This window comes from Caloenas nicobarica, chromosome 3, assembly GCF_036013445.1.
Source record: "Caloenas nicobarica isolate bCalNic1 chromosome 3, bCalNic1.hap1, whole genome shotgun sequence".
Lineage (NCBI taxonomy): Eukaryota > Metazoa > Chordata > Aves > Columbiformes > Columbidae > Caloenas > Caloenas nicobarica.
Window position 1 is genome coordinate 3,763,353 of NC_088247.1, and position 17,720 is coordinate 3,781,072.

A 17,720-nucleotide genomic window follows, 5' to 3' on the forward strand; every position below is an offset into this window, starting at 1 on the left:
ACAGACAGACAGGAATTGTGACACTCATATCTCACAGCCCAAAACAGGGGATGCTTTGCAGTTAGAAATATTATTTTTGGCACTATTTGCAAAAGGGCAAACCTGGTGCAGGGTGGCAGCCTGTCCCCACCACTCCCCTCACACCCTCCAGACTGCTCCACAGCCTGAATTTATCTTTGCAAACCTGAACTCGACCAGCACCATGTTGTCATAGCATCACAGAATTATTTTGGTTGCAAAAGACCTTAAAGACCATGGAGTCCAACCATTAACCTCACATTGTCCCTAACCCATGTCCCTAAGAACCTCATCTATGTGTCTTTTAAACACCTGTGGGGATGGTGACTCCACCACTGCCCTGGGCAGCCTGTTCCACACCAAAGCTTGGCTGGTGACTGGTGATATCACGTCTTCAGGGACCTCGTGTGTCTGCTCTGGTGAGACCCCCCTGCAGTGCTGGTCCAGCTCTGGGTCCTCAGCACAGGACACACACGGACCTGCTGGAGAGGGGCCAGAGGAGCCCCAGAAATGATCCGAGGCTGGACCAGCTCTGCTGGGAGGACAGGCTGAGAGAGCTGGGGGGTTCAGCTGGAGAAGAGAAGCTCTGGGGAGACCTTAGTGCGGCCTTTCCGGACTTAAAAGGGGACGATAAGAAAGATGGGGACGGACTTTTGAGCAGGGCCTGTTGCGATAGGACAAGGGGTGATGGTTCTAAACTGAAGGAGGGGAGATTCAAGCCAGACGTGACAAAGAAGAAATTTTTTACGGTGAGGTTGGTAAAACACTGTCCCAGGCTGGCCAGAGAGGTGGTGGATGAACCATCCCTGGAGACATCCCAGGCCAGGCTGGACGGGGCTCTGAGCAACCTGAGCTGGTGCAGATGTCCCTGCTCATGGCAGGGGGGGCACTGGGGGAGCTGGGAAGGTCCCCTCAACCCCAACCCTTCTGTGACCCTATGATTGGGACCCCCCGGCCCGCTGGCTCCAGCCCGCCCGCCTCTCAGGGCATGACGTCACATCTGCGTGGCGCCACTCTGACGTCACATCACTCCCCCCTTGCCGTCCCCAATCCCCTCCCGGGCAGCCGGTGACGTCAGCCCGCAGCCCCGCCTCCTCCCCCCCCCCAACCCCTCAGCCTCCGGGCACTCGCAGCCCGGGGGGAGCGGAGCGGAGCGGCCGGGAGCTCGGCGGGGTCCGGGGTGAGCGCGGCGCCGGGCGGTGGGGCCGCGGGGCCGGTTCGGGTGTGAGTGGGGCCGAGGGGCCGCTCCGCAGCCCGGGGCCGAATGAACGGGGTGAGGGAAAGGGGGCGGGCGCCGCTTCCCGCCCCGTCTCATCCTGTCCGGGGGTCCGGGCCTTGCCCGGGGGGAGCCGGGCTGCCCCCGCCGCCCCTGCGTGCCGGGCCGGGGCGGGAGCGGAGCGGCAGCCTGAGGAGAGCTCACCCTGGAATCATAGGATCGTTAGATAGTTTGGGTGGGAAGGGACCTTCAAAGCTCCCCCAGTGCCCCCCCTGCCACGAGCAGGGACATCTGCACCAGCTCAGGTTGCTCGGAGCCCCGTCCAGCCTGGCCTTGAACGCCTCCACGGATCCACATCTTCCCTGGGCAGCCTGTTCCAGTGCCTGACCGCCCTCATGGGGAAAAATTTCTTCCTTGTATCTACTCTAAATCTCTCCTCTTTCAGTTTAAAGCCATGACCCCTTGTCCTATCCCTACATGACCTTGTAAAAAGTCCCCTTCCAGCTTTCTTGTAGATCCCCTTTAGATAATAGAAGGTCTCCCCGGAGCTTCTCTTCTCCAGCTGAACCCCCCAGCTCTCCCAGCCTGTCCTCCCAGCAGAGCTGTTCCAGCCTCGGATCATTTCTGGGGCTCCTCTGGCCCCTCTCCAGCAGGTCCATGTGTGTCCTGTGCTGAGGACCCAGAGCTGGACCAGCACTGCAGGGGGGTCTCACCAGAGCGGAGCAGACGGGGCAGAATCACCAACCTCCACCTGCTGCCCACGCTCCTTGTGATGCAGCCCAAGATACGATTTACCTTCTGGGCTGCAAGCGCACATTGCTTGGTCAAGTTGAGCTGCACATCAACCAACACCCCCAAGTCCTTCTCTTCAGGGCTGCTCTCAATCCCTCCATTCCCTGCCCAGCCTGTATTTGTACTTGAGATTGCCTCGCCCATGTGCGGGACCTTGCGCTTGGCCTTGTTGAACTTCGTGATGTTCTCACGAACCCACCTCTTAAGCCTGTCAAGGTTCCTTTTGGACAGCATCTTGTCCGGCCGTGGGACATAGGGAGGGATGCAGGGTTCCCGTACCCTGATTCGAAGCTCTCTGAACCAGAAGAAATGCCAACAGGGGACATGTGATGGCTTTGGTCTTTCCAGCTGTCCCAGCTGCATTAAGTGTTGGTTGAGCGGGGAGTGTCCCTTAGCTGTTGCAGCTTGAGTGCCCCCAAGTGTAGTGATGTGATGGACTTCCCAGCTGGCAACACTTAGAATCGCAGAACGTCCTGAGTTGGAAGGGACCCACAAGGACCATCGAGTCCAACTCCTGTCCCTGCACAGGGCAACCCCACAGGTCACACCGTGTGTCTGAGGACGTTGTCCAGTCTCTGCTTGAACACTGTCAGGCTTGGGGCCGGGACACCTCCCTGGGGAGCCTGTTCCACCCTCTGGGTGAAGAACCTTTTCCTCATGTCCAACCTGACCCTCCCCTGGCACATCTTCCTGCCATTCCCTTGGGTTCTGTCATTGGTCACCAGAGAGAAGAGCTCACTGCCTGCCCCTCGTGCTCCCCTTGTGATGAAGCTGCAGCCACCATGAGCTCTCCCCTCAGTCTCCTCCAGGATGAACAAACCCAGTGACTTCAGCCACTCCTCATACGGCTTCCCCTCCAAACCCTTCACCAACTTCGTAGCCCTGGTGCCCACTTTGGCACCAGAGAGTAAGGCTTTCCTGTGGGACAAGCAAGGTGGCATGTGCTTCATCTCCTGGATGCCCAAGGTGGGCAGCATCTTTCCACTTGAGCTCCTCTTGATGCAGTTGGAAAAAACAGAGGAGCTTTCCAAGGCGTAAACCCTTCCTCAGGTCTGAAGCAGAAACTGTGTTTTGGAGAACAATAATTTGGAGTTTAGTGAATTGGTGTGGACCACGTACCTGAGGATGTTTTGAAAGTACGAGTGGTTGGGAATCTGTGAGATCCTGAGCCTTAGGAAGTATCTTAACTTTCTTTGAAAGAAGCAAGTTTTGGATTTCTTTGGTCAGCTCTGGTGGAACATCCCATGGCCTCTCAGCAGCTGTGCAGCCCCCAGAAATACTGTAGGAGCTTTTGGGATTGGTTCTGACCTGTCTCTCCTCCCTCTTTCCTGTTTTATTTAAAGCTTATTGTTGTGGGATTTTCCAGACCAAACCCATGAGTTTCTTACCTTTCTTATCACCATAATGTTCTATTAATAGCTAATACAAAAGAAACCACTGGCTTCTATAAACATATTTTTGTCTTTTATATGAGCAACAAGTGCTTGCTGCTTATATAAATGTTTGGAAATCTTGCACAGCTGGCAGTTAACTTGCTAAATGTCACTTTATGAACCCGTTTCTTTTTTCCCCTCTTTTCCCTCTCCCTGTGCTTTAATCTTCTTACCAAAGTCACAATTTTCCTGCTATCCGAGGGAGATTATTGCTTTACGTTTGAACATGTGTTTGCTTTGTACTAATCCCTTGCAGGGCTACTAATTAGTTTGAAACCCATCCCTCAGAGCTGACCCTGGGTTGTGATGTAGTGTTAGTTAAAGCAGCTGCCTGCACATTTTCAGGGCCTGTCACGAAACTAAGGACATTTCAAAACGAAGCAAATGCGAACAAAGTGATACCCCTGGTTGTTGCTGCTCTCACGCACATGCTTTTTTTGATGCTTTTTTTTTTTTCTCTCTCTCCTTTTTTTTTTTAAGGTGTGGGACAACTCTTACGTTCCGTCAGGTTTTTGATTGGCTTTCAAAAGAGGCCGTGTCCTATAAATTACCATCTCTGCTCTGCTTCTGCTCTGTCACCAGCTGAGGGACAGGTGAGTACAGAAGAGGGAAAATTCCTGCCTGTGTTGCTTAATGCTTAGAATTAGCGTCGGTTGTTAATATAAATTACTGGGGCGGAGGAAGCGATTTCCACATTTCAGGGTAAAGTTTCCTCATTTTACTTAATCTAGAAAACAAAAGAGTTAGTTTCCAGTATCGGTTTGGGTCAATGAGTAAAACCAGTGACTGAGAAATTTTCAGGTCATTACCCACCCTATTTGGGGGGTGGTGTTGAAAAATTTTTTTAAAAATATTTTTTTTATCGTAGAATTGCTTAGGTTGGAAAAGACATTTAAGGTCGTCAAGCCAAACCATTAACCTTTTCTTTCCATGTCCTAATAGTGCGGAAGTATTCCTCTTTGGGATAGTAAGAAAGAGAAATCTATCAAAAAACCCGTTTTTTACATCAGTTGAATTGATAATTTTTGTATTCAGAGCTGTTAATAACTCCTTGAAGATGGGAAGCTCTGATCTAGCAGAATGGGCTTTTCTGTCCAAGTTGCTTTTGCAAGTAATTTGCTGTGTTGGGGCTACCTTTATCTCATGGTTGTTTTGGGAAATGTTTTCAAGGAGTGCTATTGATTTCTTTATATATCTGTGCACTTGCTGGCAAATTTTAGAATTTAATAGTTAGTTACACCATTTTTCCCCCTTCATATTTGAAATAGAAATAAATGCCTGTTGTAGGCGGGATTTTTGCGTGGTCAGCCAGGGGTGTTTCAGCGCCTAATATAAAATGCGTTTATTGTTCTTTTGGGGTCAGCCCAGACTTGGAAGTAAATTCTCAGCTTAAGCCTGTGTGGTTTCGCTCCAGGTGCGTTTGGAGAAAAAATAGGTGGGAAACCAATCTGATCCTAGCGTGGCATTTTTAGTAGCGACAAACTTCAGTTTGGACCTTGTTCATAGAGCTCAAAATGCCTTTTCAGGTACTCCAAGGGGAAATTTTCTGCAACAGAGATGGATGAGTCTCTCTTGGTGCTGTAAGAGCTTTTTGTTGTCCCATTATAAAATGAAAAAGGATTATTGTGACTCTTTAAAGGGCTAATGCTGCCAGTCCTCTTACGTTGGTTTCCTAGGGAGAAATGTTTTATGAGATTCAATTATCTGGACATGTCTCCCTACTGCCTTCCTCCTCCTCACCCCTAACTACTTTTGTACCTTTTGGCTAATTTTGAGTAGGGTTGACAGGGACTGAGTCTCAAAACCAGCAAGAGCGTGTCTGTTTTGTGAAACTGGGCTTGCAGGGGAGGGAAAAATCTTATCAGCGCCTTGGCCGAGCACAGAAAACAGTTGGGGTGGGAAGGGACCTCTGGAGATCATCTGGTCCACCTCACCATGCTCAAGCAGGGTGACCCAGAGCTGTTTGCTGAGCACTGTCCAGGTGGGTTTTGAGTATCTCCAAGGGTGGTGGAGACTCCACAACCTCTCTGGGTAACCTGTGCCAGCGCTCAGTCATCCTCAGAAGGAAAAAAAGTGTTTCCTGATGGGTTGAACTAAATGACCTCCAGAGGTCCCTTCTGATCCCAACTATTCTGTGATTCTGTGGTGTTCAGAGGAACCTCCCGTGTTTCAGTTTGTGCCCATGGCTTCTGGTCCTGGGCATCACTGAGAAGAACCGTCTCTGTTCTCTTTGCACCTCCCCTACATTGATAAAATCCCTCCTGAGCCTTCTGTTCTCCAGGCTGAACAGTCCCAGCTCCCTCAGCCTGTCCTCATGGATGCTCCTGTCCCTTCATCATCTTCACGGCCCATCAGCAAACAAGCTGGATTGTACCAATCAATGCCAGAGAATCAAGCTAGGAAAAAGATGTATAACCTCTTAGATAGCAATTAGTTACCTCTGAGGTTAAATCCTCGAAAAATGGGGCAGCTTCTCTTTCAGTGCTCAGGGAATTAGCTCGTTTGCTCTAGTTTTATAGGTGGACTTAGATGTAGTTATGTAGGGTTGGTGTCTAACACGGAATTGCAAGAAACTTGCATAAAGCCTGCAGATGACAGAGCGATTGGTTCTGTGAAAGAGAGATGCAGCTTTAATAGACCGAGCCTAATATCAGAGAGACTGATCCCCCTCATGAGTTTGTGGCCGTGAGGTGCAGCAGAGCCTTGGCTAATTCATCAGGAGACTAATTGACCAATGCAATAAATAAGTGAGCAAACAAGTCTAAGGGGGAAGAAAAATGCGTGTATATTTTATATATATATATGTATATTTTTATATATATATTTTAATGTATATTTATATATATATGCATACAAAGTCTCTTCGATCAGTTTAAATATGAAAATGTGCTTTTTAATAATGCACTTTTTTGGGGGGGAGAGTATCTTCTTAAGCATGTGATAGGTAGTTTAGCAAGTCTTCTTTATTTAAATAGCAGAATTCCATAAAGTATCAGAAAATTCTCAGCCTTGTGTGTTGCCGTAAGTGAAAGGAGCACCCACATTAACTACTCGTTTGCTTTTCTGTGCAAACTAGAATTGATAGCGCTGGAATTCATCTGCAGCAATTAGCTGCTGGAATTTCTTCTTGTGACCGTTCTTCACTCTCTCTTTTTTTATAACATATGCACCAAGAACCCATATGAGAAAGGAATTGGCAGGGTAATCTCAAGCAAGCTAGCTTTAAATATGTTTTCATCTGGGGTCTTACTCGTTCTGTCACTTTGGGAAAGAGAGTTAAAAGTTGTTTGAAGAGGGATAAGGAAGAATTTAAGTGACTGCACCTTGAGAATTGTCTTTGAAAGAAGTAAACTGGAACCTCGGAAAGACCAATTGTGGACGCACAGGGGATTTATTTGGGGAAAATTTCCTTCCCCAGCATGAAAGATTTGGAGAGAAAAAAAAACTAACTTGAGTGAAGCTCAGTGTAATTTAGAGGTATTTTTTGCAGTGTGTTACTATGAGCAAATCCTGTCTTTTTTTTTTTGGTGAAGTAATTAGGATGCTTTCATGAGTCCTGGGTCAATACCGCTTCTCCTTTGTTCACTTCTCGGCCACTGTCCATCATGTGTATTAAGTTTGAGTAAAGCAGCGCTCTTTAAAGAGATTTACCGCTGCCTCTGGCTTGGCATCTTGCTGATGCGATATAAAAGGGTTGGTTTATTTGCGACGGTCTGCAGAACTTTTAACTCAAACGTACCTGCAGTGAAGCTGTGTAATCGTAGCAGCTCAACTTGCTGAATTCTGCATTTGTTGTCTTTTGCGCTTGAAATCACTTAAAGCTTAAACTTGAACTATATTCTTACTGTTCATTGTATTGGACGCTGGGCTGTGGATATTTTCTTGAGCTCACTCTGGTGGATACATTCATGTTACTTCACAGGCTGCTTCTAGTAGATGTGGCTTCCGATTGGCCTTGGATTGCATCACTGTTCTCTTAAACCCTTCAGAGTTTTCTCAGGGAGCGTCTAAAACATTTAATATAGTCGAGTCATTTGTGACTAATCTTCTTCTCTTTTTCCCCACAGTGTGTTTGAAGGAGGAAGATGCCAATTGTCAGAAACGTGAGCAGAGCTGTTGGTCGGCTGCTCCAGAGCTCCGGTTGTGGATGTGGGATTCCCGTCGTGCCCGTTCGGTGCATTGGAGTCTCTCCTCGCCAGGTGACCTCCGATGCGAGCTTTCACTCGGTTTCTTTCTCCGAGTCTGATCACCCTCGAGTGCTAATTACAGGTCAGCATTCCTGTCATAACAGTTTTACTGCCACAGCTTCTCAGTCAAACCCCCCACTCCTCCTTCCCTTGTGAGCAGAATGCTGGAAGCAAAAATACTCAAAATATTCTTTAATTGTCCAGCTTCTCAGTCAAATCCCCCACTCCTCCCTCCCTTGTGAGCAGAATGCTGGAAGCAAAAATACTCAAAATATTCTTTAATTGTGATGATCTTTCCCTTATGGTAACAGGGTCACAGACCCACATGAGCTTTCATACTGTTTTTATTCCTGAAATCTACTTAAACCACTTCATAGGGTTTTCATTGAGAACAATATAAAAACTTTTTGACTCGCTAAAAAAAATAGTCCTCGTTTATGATGTGATACATATAGTAATGGAAATCTGTGTTTTGATATCACTTTTCCTCTGATTTTTGGCTCTTGTGTGTTGCCTTTTAGGTGGTCTTGGCCAGCTTGGAGTGGGACTTGCTAAACTTCTGCGGTATGTCATGATTCTTTGATTTGCTATTACTGAGGTATTCAAGCTTTAGCCATAACTTTTAGAAGCAATGATTTTCAGGAAAGTTATTTTAAAAAGAATTCTAGTGACAATTGCAGATTTTTTTTTTTTGCCTCTTGGTTTTGTAAAATACTTTAAATTTTCGGTCTTTTTATTTTTTACTCCTGTGCTTTGTTTAGGTTCGCTGACGTACTTTTTGTGTGTACATTGGTCACGATTCCTAAAATAACCCAATTTTGTCTAAGAGACTCGCCGCTGAGTTCCGTTTGCTTCTAGTTAAATGGAAGTATTGAGAATCTGAATCCTCGGAGGGTGATCAGTTTTCCTTTTTGCTTTTTTGGCCCAGCCAGATAAAGCTGAATTTGAGCGCTCAATAGAGAGACAAAGGCTGTAATTTTATGCAGGTACTACAGAAAGGAAAAAAACTACAACTTAGTCCTTTACTAATTACTCTGCTCTTGGGCTTTGCAACTTCTGACTTTTATCTCTCTGAGAATTTCCGTTAAGTAACCTCAGGAATAAGATCCCCTATTTAGTAAAGCACAAACAATAATAAAGGTTAGGATACAAGGAATTTTCTCGATTTGGTGAAAGAGGAACTGATGCAGCAAAAGGAGTAAATCAAAAATACATTTCTTCTGGCTCTTTCTGTTCTCCTGCCTCACATGCAGTTACCTTATTTTTTCATGGTATCTTTTCAAGAAATGTAAAATGCTCCGAGAGCTCTCCCTGATCCATATCGCTGTCTGTATCCACACCTAATTTTCTAAGATGCTATATTGACATATTTTAGAGTGTTTTTTCTTTTTTTCTGCAATAGCCAATTTCATTGCGTAAATTACTGTTCTTCTGATATTGCCCCTGCAAAACAGAATAGCGGCATAGCAACTTATGAATGATCTTGAAGACTGTGGACTCATTGTACCGTGTGGGTATTTTTACACAGGAAACGCTTCGGAAGGAACAACGTGATCTTGTCTGACATTAGAAAGCCTGCGGATAATGTTTTTTATAGTGGTAAGTGATGCTAATAGACTAATTACCAAAGTCTAAATGATACGTGCATTGAACTGAACAAGTTGCTATTGGAAACTTCTGGATAATGCCTTCCTGCTTTGAAATCTTGCCAAGACATTGATTTTTTTTCTGTCAGTTATTTTTCCAAATATTGTTTTTTGCATTTTTTGCTGTCTCTTTGCCACCTTGCTAGCCACAATAAATACTTGAGTCAAGTTGAGCTTGGCTGTTGTGCTCCTGCTGTAAAAAGTGATGCTTTTATTGTTTTGGAGGGAACCAGTTGGAATTTAAATTTGCGTGGTGTTTTTCCATGCTCTGGCAATTTTTATGATAAGACGGATGTAGATTAGGTTATTTCTCCATTCTTTTTTTTTCATTAGAAACTTGAATAATTTTTTTCTTCATCATTACTGTTTAACGATATATTTAGATATTCGAACAGCGTACAGTAGATGTTCCCTGTTTTCATATCATTGACTGGATAAAACAGGAATTCTTGCGTCAGTCTTTTTTTGAGGTAAAGGCAGCAGTTTCCCTTCATTTTTCCTGATTATTTACTAATTTATTGACAAGTGCTGTTAGATGCACATCTGCTGTGCAGTCAAATCCCGAATAGAGGTACAGTCAAGAAGCAGCAATTTGAATTTCATCTAGAATTTTTCTTTACATCCATTCTTTTTGGCATTCAGTCTCCTGCTGCTTCCATTTCTTCCAGGTCCTTTTATCTACACGGATATCTTGGATTACAAGAATTTACGTGAGATAGTGGTGAATAATCGGATAACTTGGCTCATCCACTACAGCGCTTTGCTCAGCGCTGTTGGAGAAGCAAACGTCCCTTTGGCCAGAGCTGTAAATATTACCGGTATGTGACAAGGGTTTCAAATTCATGGCTCCTGCAGAGGCTTGAGAAAATGCAGTGTATTTTGTGATAAATGTCGTTGTTTGTTCCAGGTTTACACAATGTTCTGGATATCGCAGCAGAGCATAATTTGAGACTCTTTGTTCCGAGCACTATTGGAGCCTTTGGACCCACATCTCCTCGAGATCCAACTCCTGATCTCTGCATTCAGAGACCAAGGACAATCTATGGAGTCTCCAAGGTTCACGCTGAGCTCATGGGAGAAGTGAGAATTCTATTATTTTATTTATTTCATGAAAGTTCTGGGAGAACTTCATTGCTTTTGGAAGATTCCTCACTGCTGTGTTTTTTCCCCATTCTCTCCTTCCTTCAGGCTTTAGTACTCAGCAGTAATCTGAGGCAGCTCTTAAGGACAAATAATTTTTTGACTTTTGTTGGAAAAAGTACAAAAATTGGAAGCTGGCAAACATCTGACTTTGAATATAATTTCTTTCCCTGGTTCTTTTGACTTTGGTTTCTCTGCCTTATCTGCCAATATGATTTTGCATAAACGGCAGCACACAAAGCCTTGCTAAAGCATACTAGACAATGACAACTTTTGCCACCAAAATTAAAAAATGCTCTGAAGTCAACGCTGTGGGAATCTGTACATGCACAACCTCTCGGCTTTGTAGTTTTTTAGAAACGTAACATTGTTAAAGCAGATATTTTTGCATATTGTTTCCTCACACTTTAAATTTCTGAAGGCCAGTGGCAGGTCTGAAGACTCTATTAACCTGAGATGTCTTCACAAACTTAGGAATTTTCAGTTTCTGAATTGAACTAGATCTGGACCCTTTGTTAGAAGCCAAATCCATATCAAGAATCAATATTTGCTGTTGTGGATGAAAATTAGAAAAGGGCAAGCAGAGAGTTCAGCTACTCAGCAAGTAATGAAGTTCAGTAGTTCTTCTTCTTTCATGCCTGTTGGTTCATCCCGTGGCAGATTTTTCTGTGAAACCAATGAATTGTGTGGCCGTGTCTTGACGTGTAGAACTGTGTTTCTCTCCTCTCTTACAGTACTACCATTACCGGTACGGCCTGGACTTTCGCTGCCTGAGATATCCAGGAATTATATCCGCAGACTCGCAGCCCGGTGGGGGAACAACTGGTAAGCGACTGGTGCACATTTCACAGCATTGCAGGCAAGAACATAAGCCAATATAGTCATTGTAGAAATTTAATCTGTGGCAATATAGAGCATCGGTGTGGAGATGCTATTTCAACAGTCTTACAACAACACTTTCATCCACTCCAGCCTAGAGCATAATTTTGTAGCCTTTATATTTCAGCAGTATCTGAGAGATTTTGGATTCATTAACACTCATTGAGGTGACCTCTGAGCATCCTCCGGTGCCTTTAAAATTTCTTCCCCTGGGTGCATAAGCTGCGATATCTTTAGGATGAGAGGAAATGGCCCCAAGTTGCACCAGGGGAGGCGTAGATTGGATATTCGGAACAATTCATGGAAAGGGCTGTCAGGCATTGGAACAGGCTGCCCAGGGCAGTGGTGGAGTCACCATCCCTGGAGGGGTTTAAAAGACACAGAGATGAGGTTCTTAGGGACATCGTTTATTGCCAGTGTTGGGTTAACGGTTGGACTTGATGATCTTGAGGGTCTCTTCCAACCCCAATGATTCTGTGATTCCATGATCATTTCCTTTAAAAATATTTTGAAGCCTGCAGTCTTGCTGCAGTGTGCAAATGATAGAATGTTCGGAATTACTTTTACCATGTAAATCATGCACAATTCTGCTGCCAGACTTCAGACGGGAGACTTTGGGGTTGGTTTGAGGATTGTTGACTGCCATGAAGCGAACAACATGCTGAGGCAGACGAGTACATGCATCCATTGCTCTTTTCTACAGATTACGCTGTCCAGATTTTCCACGATGCCATAAAAACCGGCAAATTTCAGTGCAACCTGAAGCCAGACACTCGTCTCCCGATGATGTATATTGATGACTGTCTGAAAGCCACTCGGGAGGTCATGGAGGCGCCCGCAGAGACGCTGAGCATGAGGACGTACAACATCAGCGCCATGAGCTTCACCCCTGAAGAGCTGGCCCAAGAGGTGCAGAAACACGTTCCTGAGCTCCAGGTGACCTACAAGGTGGATGATGTCAGGCAGGCCATAGGTTAGTACCAGCTTCTTTGGCAGTGGGTGAGAAAAAACATTAGATTGCTGTACATGAAGGGAAAAACAAAGTTTCTTTTCCTTTTAGGCACTTGCAAATTGCTCCTGTGCACTTCGGATCTTACATTTTGCAATTCAGCTTTAGTATCAAGTAGTTCAAATAACCAGCAATGATACATTTTAAATTTTAAAGGGATTTTTCTTAAACCTCATGCTCCACGTTTCTTCTCTCTTTTCACCACAGCTGACAGCTGGCCGATGAACTTTGACGACACAAATGCCCGGAGGGACTGGGGTTGGAAACACGATTATGATCTCCCGGAGCTGGTGACAACAATGTTTAGCTTCCTCGGGTCTGACTGCAGGATTGCTCAGGCTAACTGAAATACTTTATAAGATGTTTACAGATTTCCACTGAGGACCAGGAAGAAATGGCTAAATTAGTTTGTAATTTTCTGAGTCTTAGAGCATGTCAATTATTATTATTTTTTTTATAAGTAGCAATAGAGTTGGGCAGAAACATACTGTAGCTGGAACGTACTATTAGATAAACATCATTTGATACTGTCTCCAAGCAGAGCACTGATGGCAAACACAGAATTCTTGAATTTTCACACTTAAACAGCTAGAAAAAAAAAAAAAAGGCACTTACTCCTGGCTGATGACGGTCTGGTCATTCCTGCTGCCTGTTCCTCGGCAAACATCATGGGGCAATATTGTCAAATCTGATGTTTTGGGCATATCCCACAAAGTTACCAATAGGTTTTTCATTTTCCCGGTGGAGGATCTTGGATCATAGTAAGATATGATCCTTTCTACTCTTTGCTTACAAAAGAGAGATCAGGAGAGTTTCTTCATGTTTCCAAATTGTAGGGGTTGTTGCAATTCTAGTTTGAAGACAAATTTTGATTGATAGTTCATATTTTTATATATAGTGTGTATATATATATAGTGCTGTATAAACATACACTTTTTTGTATACATAGGGCATACAAAGCAGCATTATTCGTATAATGCTTATAAATGTGAAGGGGAACAGGACCTGAATGCTCATTATGCTTTAAAAAAACAGAGTTTACAAATTAAGCTTTGTCCTGTTCTTTGGAAGTGCTGCTGCCTTCAGTTTAACCTCAGAGGTAGATCTGAAATCCGAAGAACTGTTACGTGTATGTGAGTCTGGGACAGATTTCAAGAAGACAATGCCCAGGCGTGGCTTTATTGTTAATTAGCCCTGCTTTTGGTTATGCCAATTATTTGCCGTGCTGACACGATGACATAATGCCGGGAGCAAGTTTTAAAGGCGGGCTGGTGACGGAGCCTTACGGTAAAGTCAGCCTTTGAAATGTGTTTGTGCTCGCTACATTTTCCGTGTGCACTGTAAGTGTATTTGTAGCTGCTATTTATGTGTAACTGTCGTACGCTTTTATTCTTTAGAGAGGAATCCAGAAGCTGAAACTGCCTTCTAGCTACAGTTAAGGGCTGTTCTGCTCGTTGAGTTTCACGCACAGGAGATTCTGGGATTAACAAGGGAGTCTGAGTAGATGCATGCAAGGAAGATAATGTCTGTTCAAAAGCTGCTTAAGAGACTTTGAGAAGTGACAAACTGGAGAGAGAGAGAGAGAGAGAGACAGGAAAGCCATTTTAGGTAAAATATCAGTTTACATGGATATGAATCTGAGCCATCGGCTGCTCTAGCAATAGCAGGCCTTGAGCAACAGCATCTGGGAACTTTGATTTTGTGATTTTTTCAAAGAAAAATATGCCTTTCTTTTTCAAAATGACTGGAAATTCCCTATATGAATCCCTCCACCTTTTTTTTGTCTCGTATACTCCAATACGTTGTGTAGATAAACGTGCAAGTTTTTTTTTTTTTTTCTTGCCTATAACTTGTTTTCTATATTTTCTGTGATGATGCTTTGGCAGGTGCGAGTCTGTTCCGCTCTCCATAACCCCGCGGGGTCTCCTCAGCGAGTCAATAACTGACATCGCCAGATTTCTGTCTTTTTGTGAAGGAGTCTACGTGCCGCCGGGAATACGTTTTCTCATGAAAGTAGCCTTCAAATGAAGATTCTGTGGTGAAACTCAGTTATTTTAAACATTTGTTAAAGTTGCATCTCTTGGTTTTGTACTTATTGTTGGCACAGTACGCGTTTCCCAGGTATTAAGCTCGGAAACCTCTAAGGTTGTGGCCTGTTATTGAAACTTTTTAAAAAAATATTGTTTACATTTCTGAAAAGTCAAGTTTTTAAATGTTGGCTGCTGTTGCAACTATCACATTGTTCAAGGGTAAGATTTGGCCCGATGGGCCAGCAAAGTTGGCCCTCCAAGTTAAAACCGGCTCAGGTTTTGTCCTCTGCGCTGCCAAACCAGGATTATCTCCTGGTGAACCGTTAACTCTGAGCCGTCAGATGATGACGAGGCTTTAATACGAGCTGAAGCATCTTGTCTATTCCCATCTCTCCTAAGTCAGACCCTGGGGACTCCTCATCGCCTCCGTTCCATGAGATGTGTAAAATAAAGAGTTGGTTGACGGGTCTCACTCCATTTCTTTGCTTCACTCGAAGTCATGGGGTCTGTTCTCCTGATCCCGTTCAGAGCTCCAGTGAACACTCAGGAGTGAAGAGCAAAAATATTCTTTCTTCTGAAACACACTGTCCGTGGCTGTGACATTGCACAAAAGCTTTGGATAAGGTGGTGTAGTGAAGGTGAAATTCAAACCAATGGCGTTTTGAACAATTTTTTTTTTTCTGCCAAAAGTTGCTGGCTCCATTTGGGAGCAGCCATTTCAGCAACGTATATTTTGCAAAATCTGAAATAAGCCCTATTGCAACAGAAAGTCATTGGAGGTAATGATGTGGTGATAGGGAATGTGGTTAGAGATGTCTACATGGTCTGAGTCCTATTTGAAATTCTGGTTTTCAACCTGTGACCAGTAATGCATGTATTTTTTTTTTCCCATATCTTCCCCATTAACTTCTGTTGTAACTATGTTACAGTATTTTCTGTTTGAAACCCATTTGATGTGGTACAAAATGTGTAACTTTTGCTACCAGTTGAAGTTTGACCTCTGGGCAGAGACTTCTCATGATATTTGAGCATTGTAGCTGTTAAATTACCTATTCGGGAAAAAAAAAATGTTAAGAATATTTTTTTTCAAATATTGTAAGTTGTGGGTGTTGCCTACTTTAATAAAATCCCTTGCGGATGTATCTCGTTTCGTCGTCCTTGCTTAGGGCAGGTAGGAGCGGTGATGAAGGATGCTGGTTGGTGCTGAAGCCTTTTCTTCAGCCACAGCTGCGATTTGAGACACACAAAAAGCTACAGACACTCCCTGTTCCCCAGTCTGAGCAGTGACTCTCAAACATTTGCGTGTATGTTTAACTATCTGCTGATTATTCCAGTTGCTCTGAGCAGCAGACAGTTGCTCGTGGGCGGATACAACGTGGTTACCCCTTAATCTTCAGTGAGCTGCCAGACAGGTGTACGGGCTGTGTTTGTGGATGGCAGCGGTCCAAAAATGTTGAGTTTCGAATATTTCTGTCATCCCGAAAATCTCCGCCCAAGGCTGGGATAGAAATGCAAATCCTCCTTGGGTCCGGGTCCTGTTGCGATGATTAATTCCTAAAATGTTAAACTTAGTTCCTTGGTTGAAGCCCATACAGCTGCTTTCCACTGTTGGCTGCTTAAGATACCAGAGGGAGGTAAAGAAGAGGAGGAATCTTCTTCCCTCAGCAAAACATTGCAAGGGCTGTCACGAATAACCTCTGTGCTTTCGGAAAATCCCCCATTTTGCACCTCGGGACATGGTCAGGCTCGAACAGACCATAACATACACAACCCAAAAACCTGTGGTGAACGGAGCCAAACCCAGTTGGTTCCCGGTCACGAGCGGTGTCCCCAGGGCCCAGGTCTGTTCAATCTCTTTATCGATGATCTGGATGAGGGGATTGAGCGCACCCTCAGTAAGTTTGCAGATGGCACCTAGTTGGGTGGAGTGTTGATCTGCTGGAGGGCAGGATGGCCATGCAGAGGGATCTGGACCGGCTGGATCGATGCGCTGAGGCCAATTGTATGAGGTTTAACAAAGTCAAGTGCCGGGTCCCGCTCTTGGGTCACACCAACCCCATGAACGCTGCGGGCTCAGGGAAGAGCGGCTGAAAGTGCCCGGCGGAAAAGGACCTGGGGGTGTTGGTGACAGCGGCTGAACATGAGCCAGCGTGTGCCCAGGTGGCCAAGAGGCCACCAGCATCCTGGCTGGTACCAGCACTGGTGTGGCCAGCAGGCCCAGGGCAGTGACCGTCCTGTGCTGGGCACTGGGGAGGCCAAACTTCCAATCCTCAGGTTGGTTTTGGGCCCCCCATGCCGAGAAAGGCCTTGAGGTGCTGGAGCGAGTTGAGAGAAGGGAACGGAGCTGGGGAAGGGGCTGGAGCACAAGTGTGATGGGAGCGGCTGAGGGAGCTGGGGGTTCAGCTGGAGAACAGGAGCTGAGGGGAGACCTTCTGATCTCTGACCTGCCTGAAAGGAGCTTGGAGCCAGGGGGGGTCGGGCTCTGCTCCCCAGGAACAAGCGCCAGGAGCAGAGGAAACGGCCTCAAGTTGCGCCAGGGGAGGCTGAGATTGGATATCAGGAAAAAATTCTTCCTGGAAAGGGCTGTGGGACATTGGAACAGGCTGCCCAGGGCAGTGGTGGAGTCGCCATCCCTGGAGAGGTTTAAAAGGTGTTTAGACGAGGTTCTTAGGGACATGGTTTAGTGGTGGACTTGTCAGTGTGAGGTTAATGGTTGGACTCAGTGATCTTAAAGTCCTTTTCCAACCAACACAATTACATGATTCTATTTGTCACGTGCTCCGTGTGCCACCAGGGAGGAGAAGTCAAGCCTGGGGAGCTGGAGGGAGGAGAGCACCAGGGTTGGCCAGAGGGCAGGACCGTGGCTCCAGGGTTGAGATGCCGCCTTGCAGACCCCCCTCATGACACCCCAAGTTTTGGACAGGGTTGGTGGCTCTCCCAGCCCCTGTGGGGCAGGCTGTTTCTATTTTAGATGAAGACTAGCTGTTGTTGCAAAATCTTTACCCTTCTCCTGGAGGCTTGGGCCAGACAAGTGTTCTTCAGGCTCTTTTTGGCTCCGTATCATAATTGTATCTGTTCCTAAATCCACGGCGGGTCTGAGCACCCGTGGCACGGGGGTAGCAGTGTCACAAGAAGGATGCTCTTGCTGTCCTTCCTCTGTACCTCATTTCTGTCACACAGGGATGGCTGGGATGATACCAACCTCTTCACAGCTTCTAGAATGAACCCAGGTGTTCAAAGACGACCGTAACTCCATACAGCAGCTAAGAGACTTGGCACACACAGCTTAACACCAGCAGAGACGGGATTCAAAAGACGTTTATGCTTCAGCAGTGCCGTTGTGGACCTTGAATCGGGACTGGGCATTGCT

General features: G+C 45.5%; 1 protein-coding gene across 1 annotated transcript; it reads left to right on the top strand.

Annotated features, from left to right (window-relative positions):
* The first annotated feature begins 1,153 nt into the window (after positions 1-1,153).
* Positions 1,154-12,735, top strand: LOC135987576 (L-threonine 3-dehydrogenase, mitochondrial-like). The gene is made up of 10 exons (XM_065632571.1): positions 1,154-1,198; positions 3,940-4,052; positions 7,527-7,728; positions 8,168-8,210; positions 9,175-9,245; positions 9,961-10,110; positions 10,200-10,372; positions 11,167-11,257; positions 12,015-12,284; positions 12,528-12,735. Exons 3-10 carry the CDS (start codon positions 7,545-7,547, stop codon positions 12,665-12,667), a joined length of 1,122 nt encoding a protein of 373 aa, XP_065488643.1. The 5' UTR covers positions 1,154-1,198; positions 3,940-4,052; positions 7,527-7,544; the 3' UTR covers positions 12,668-12,735.
* Positions 12,736-17,720: the final 4,985 nt, after the last annotated feature.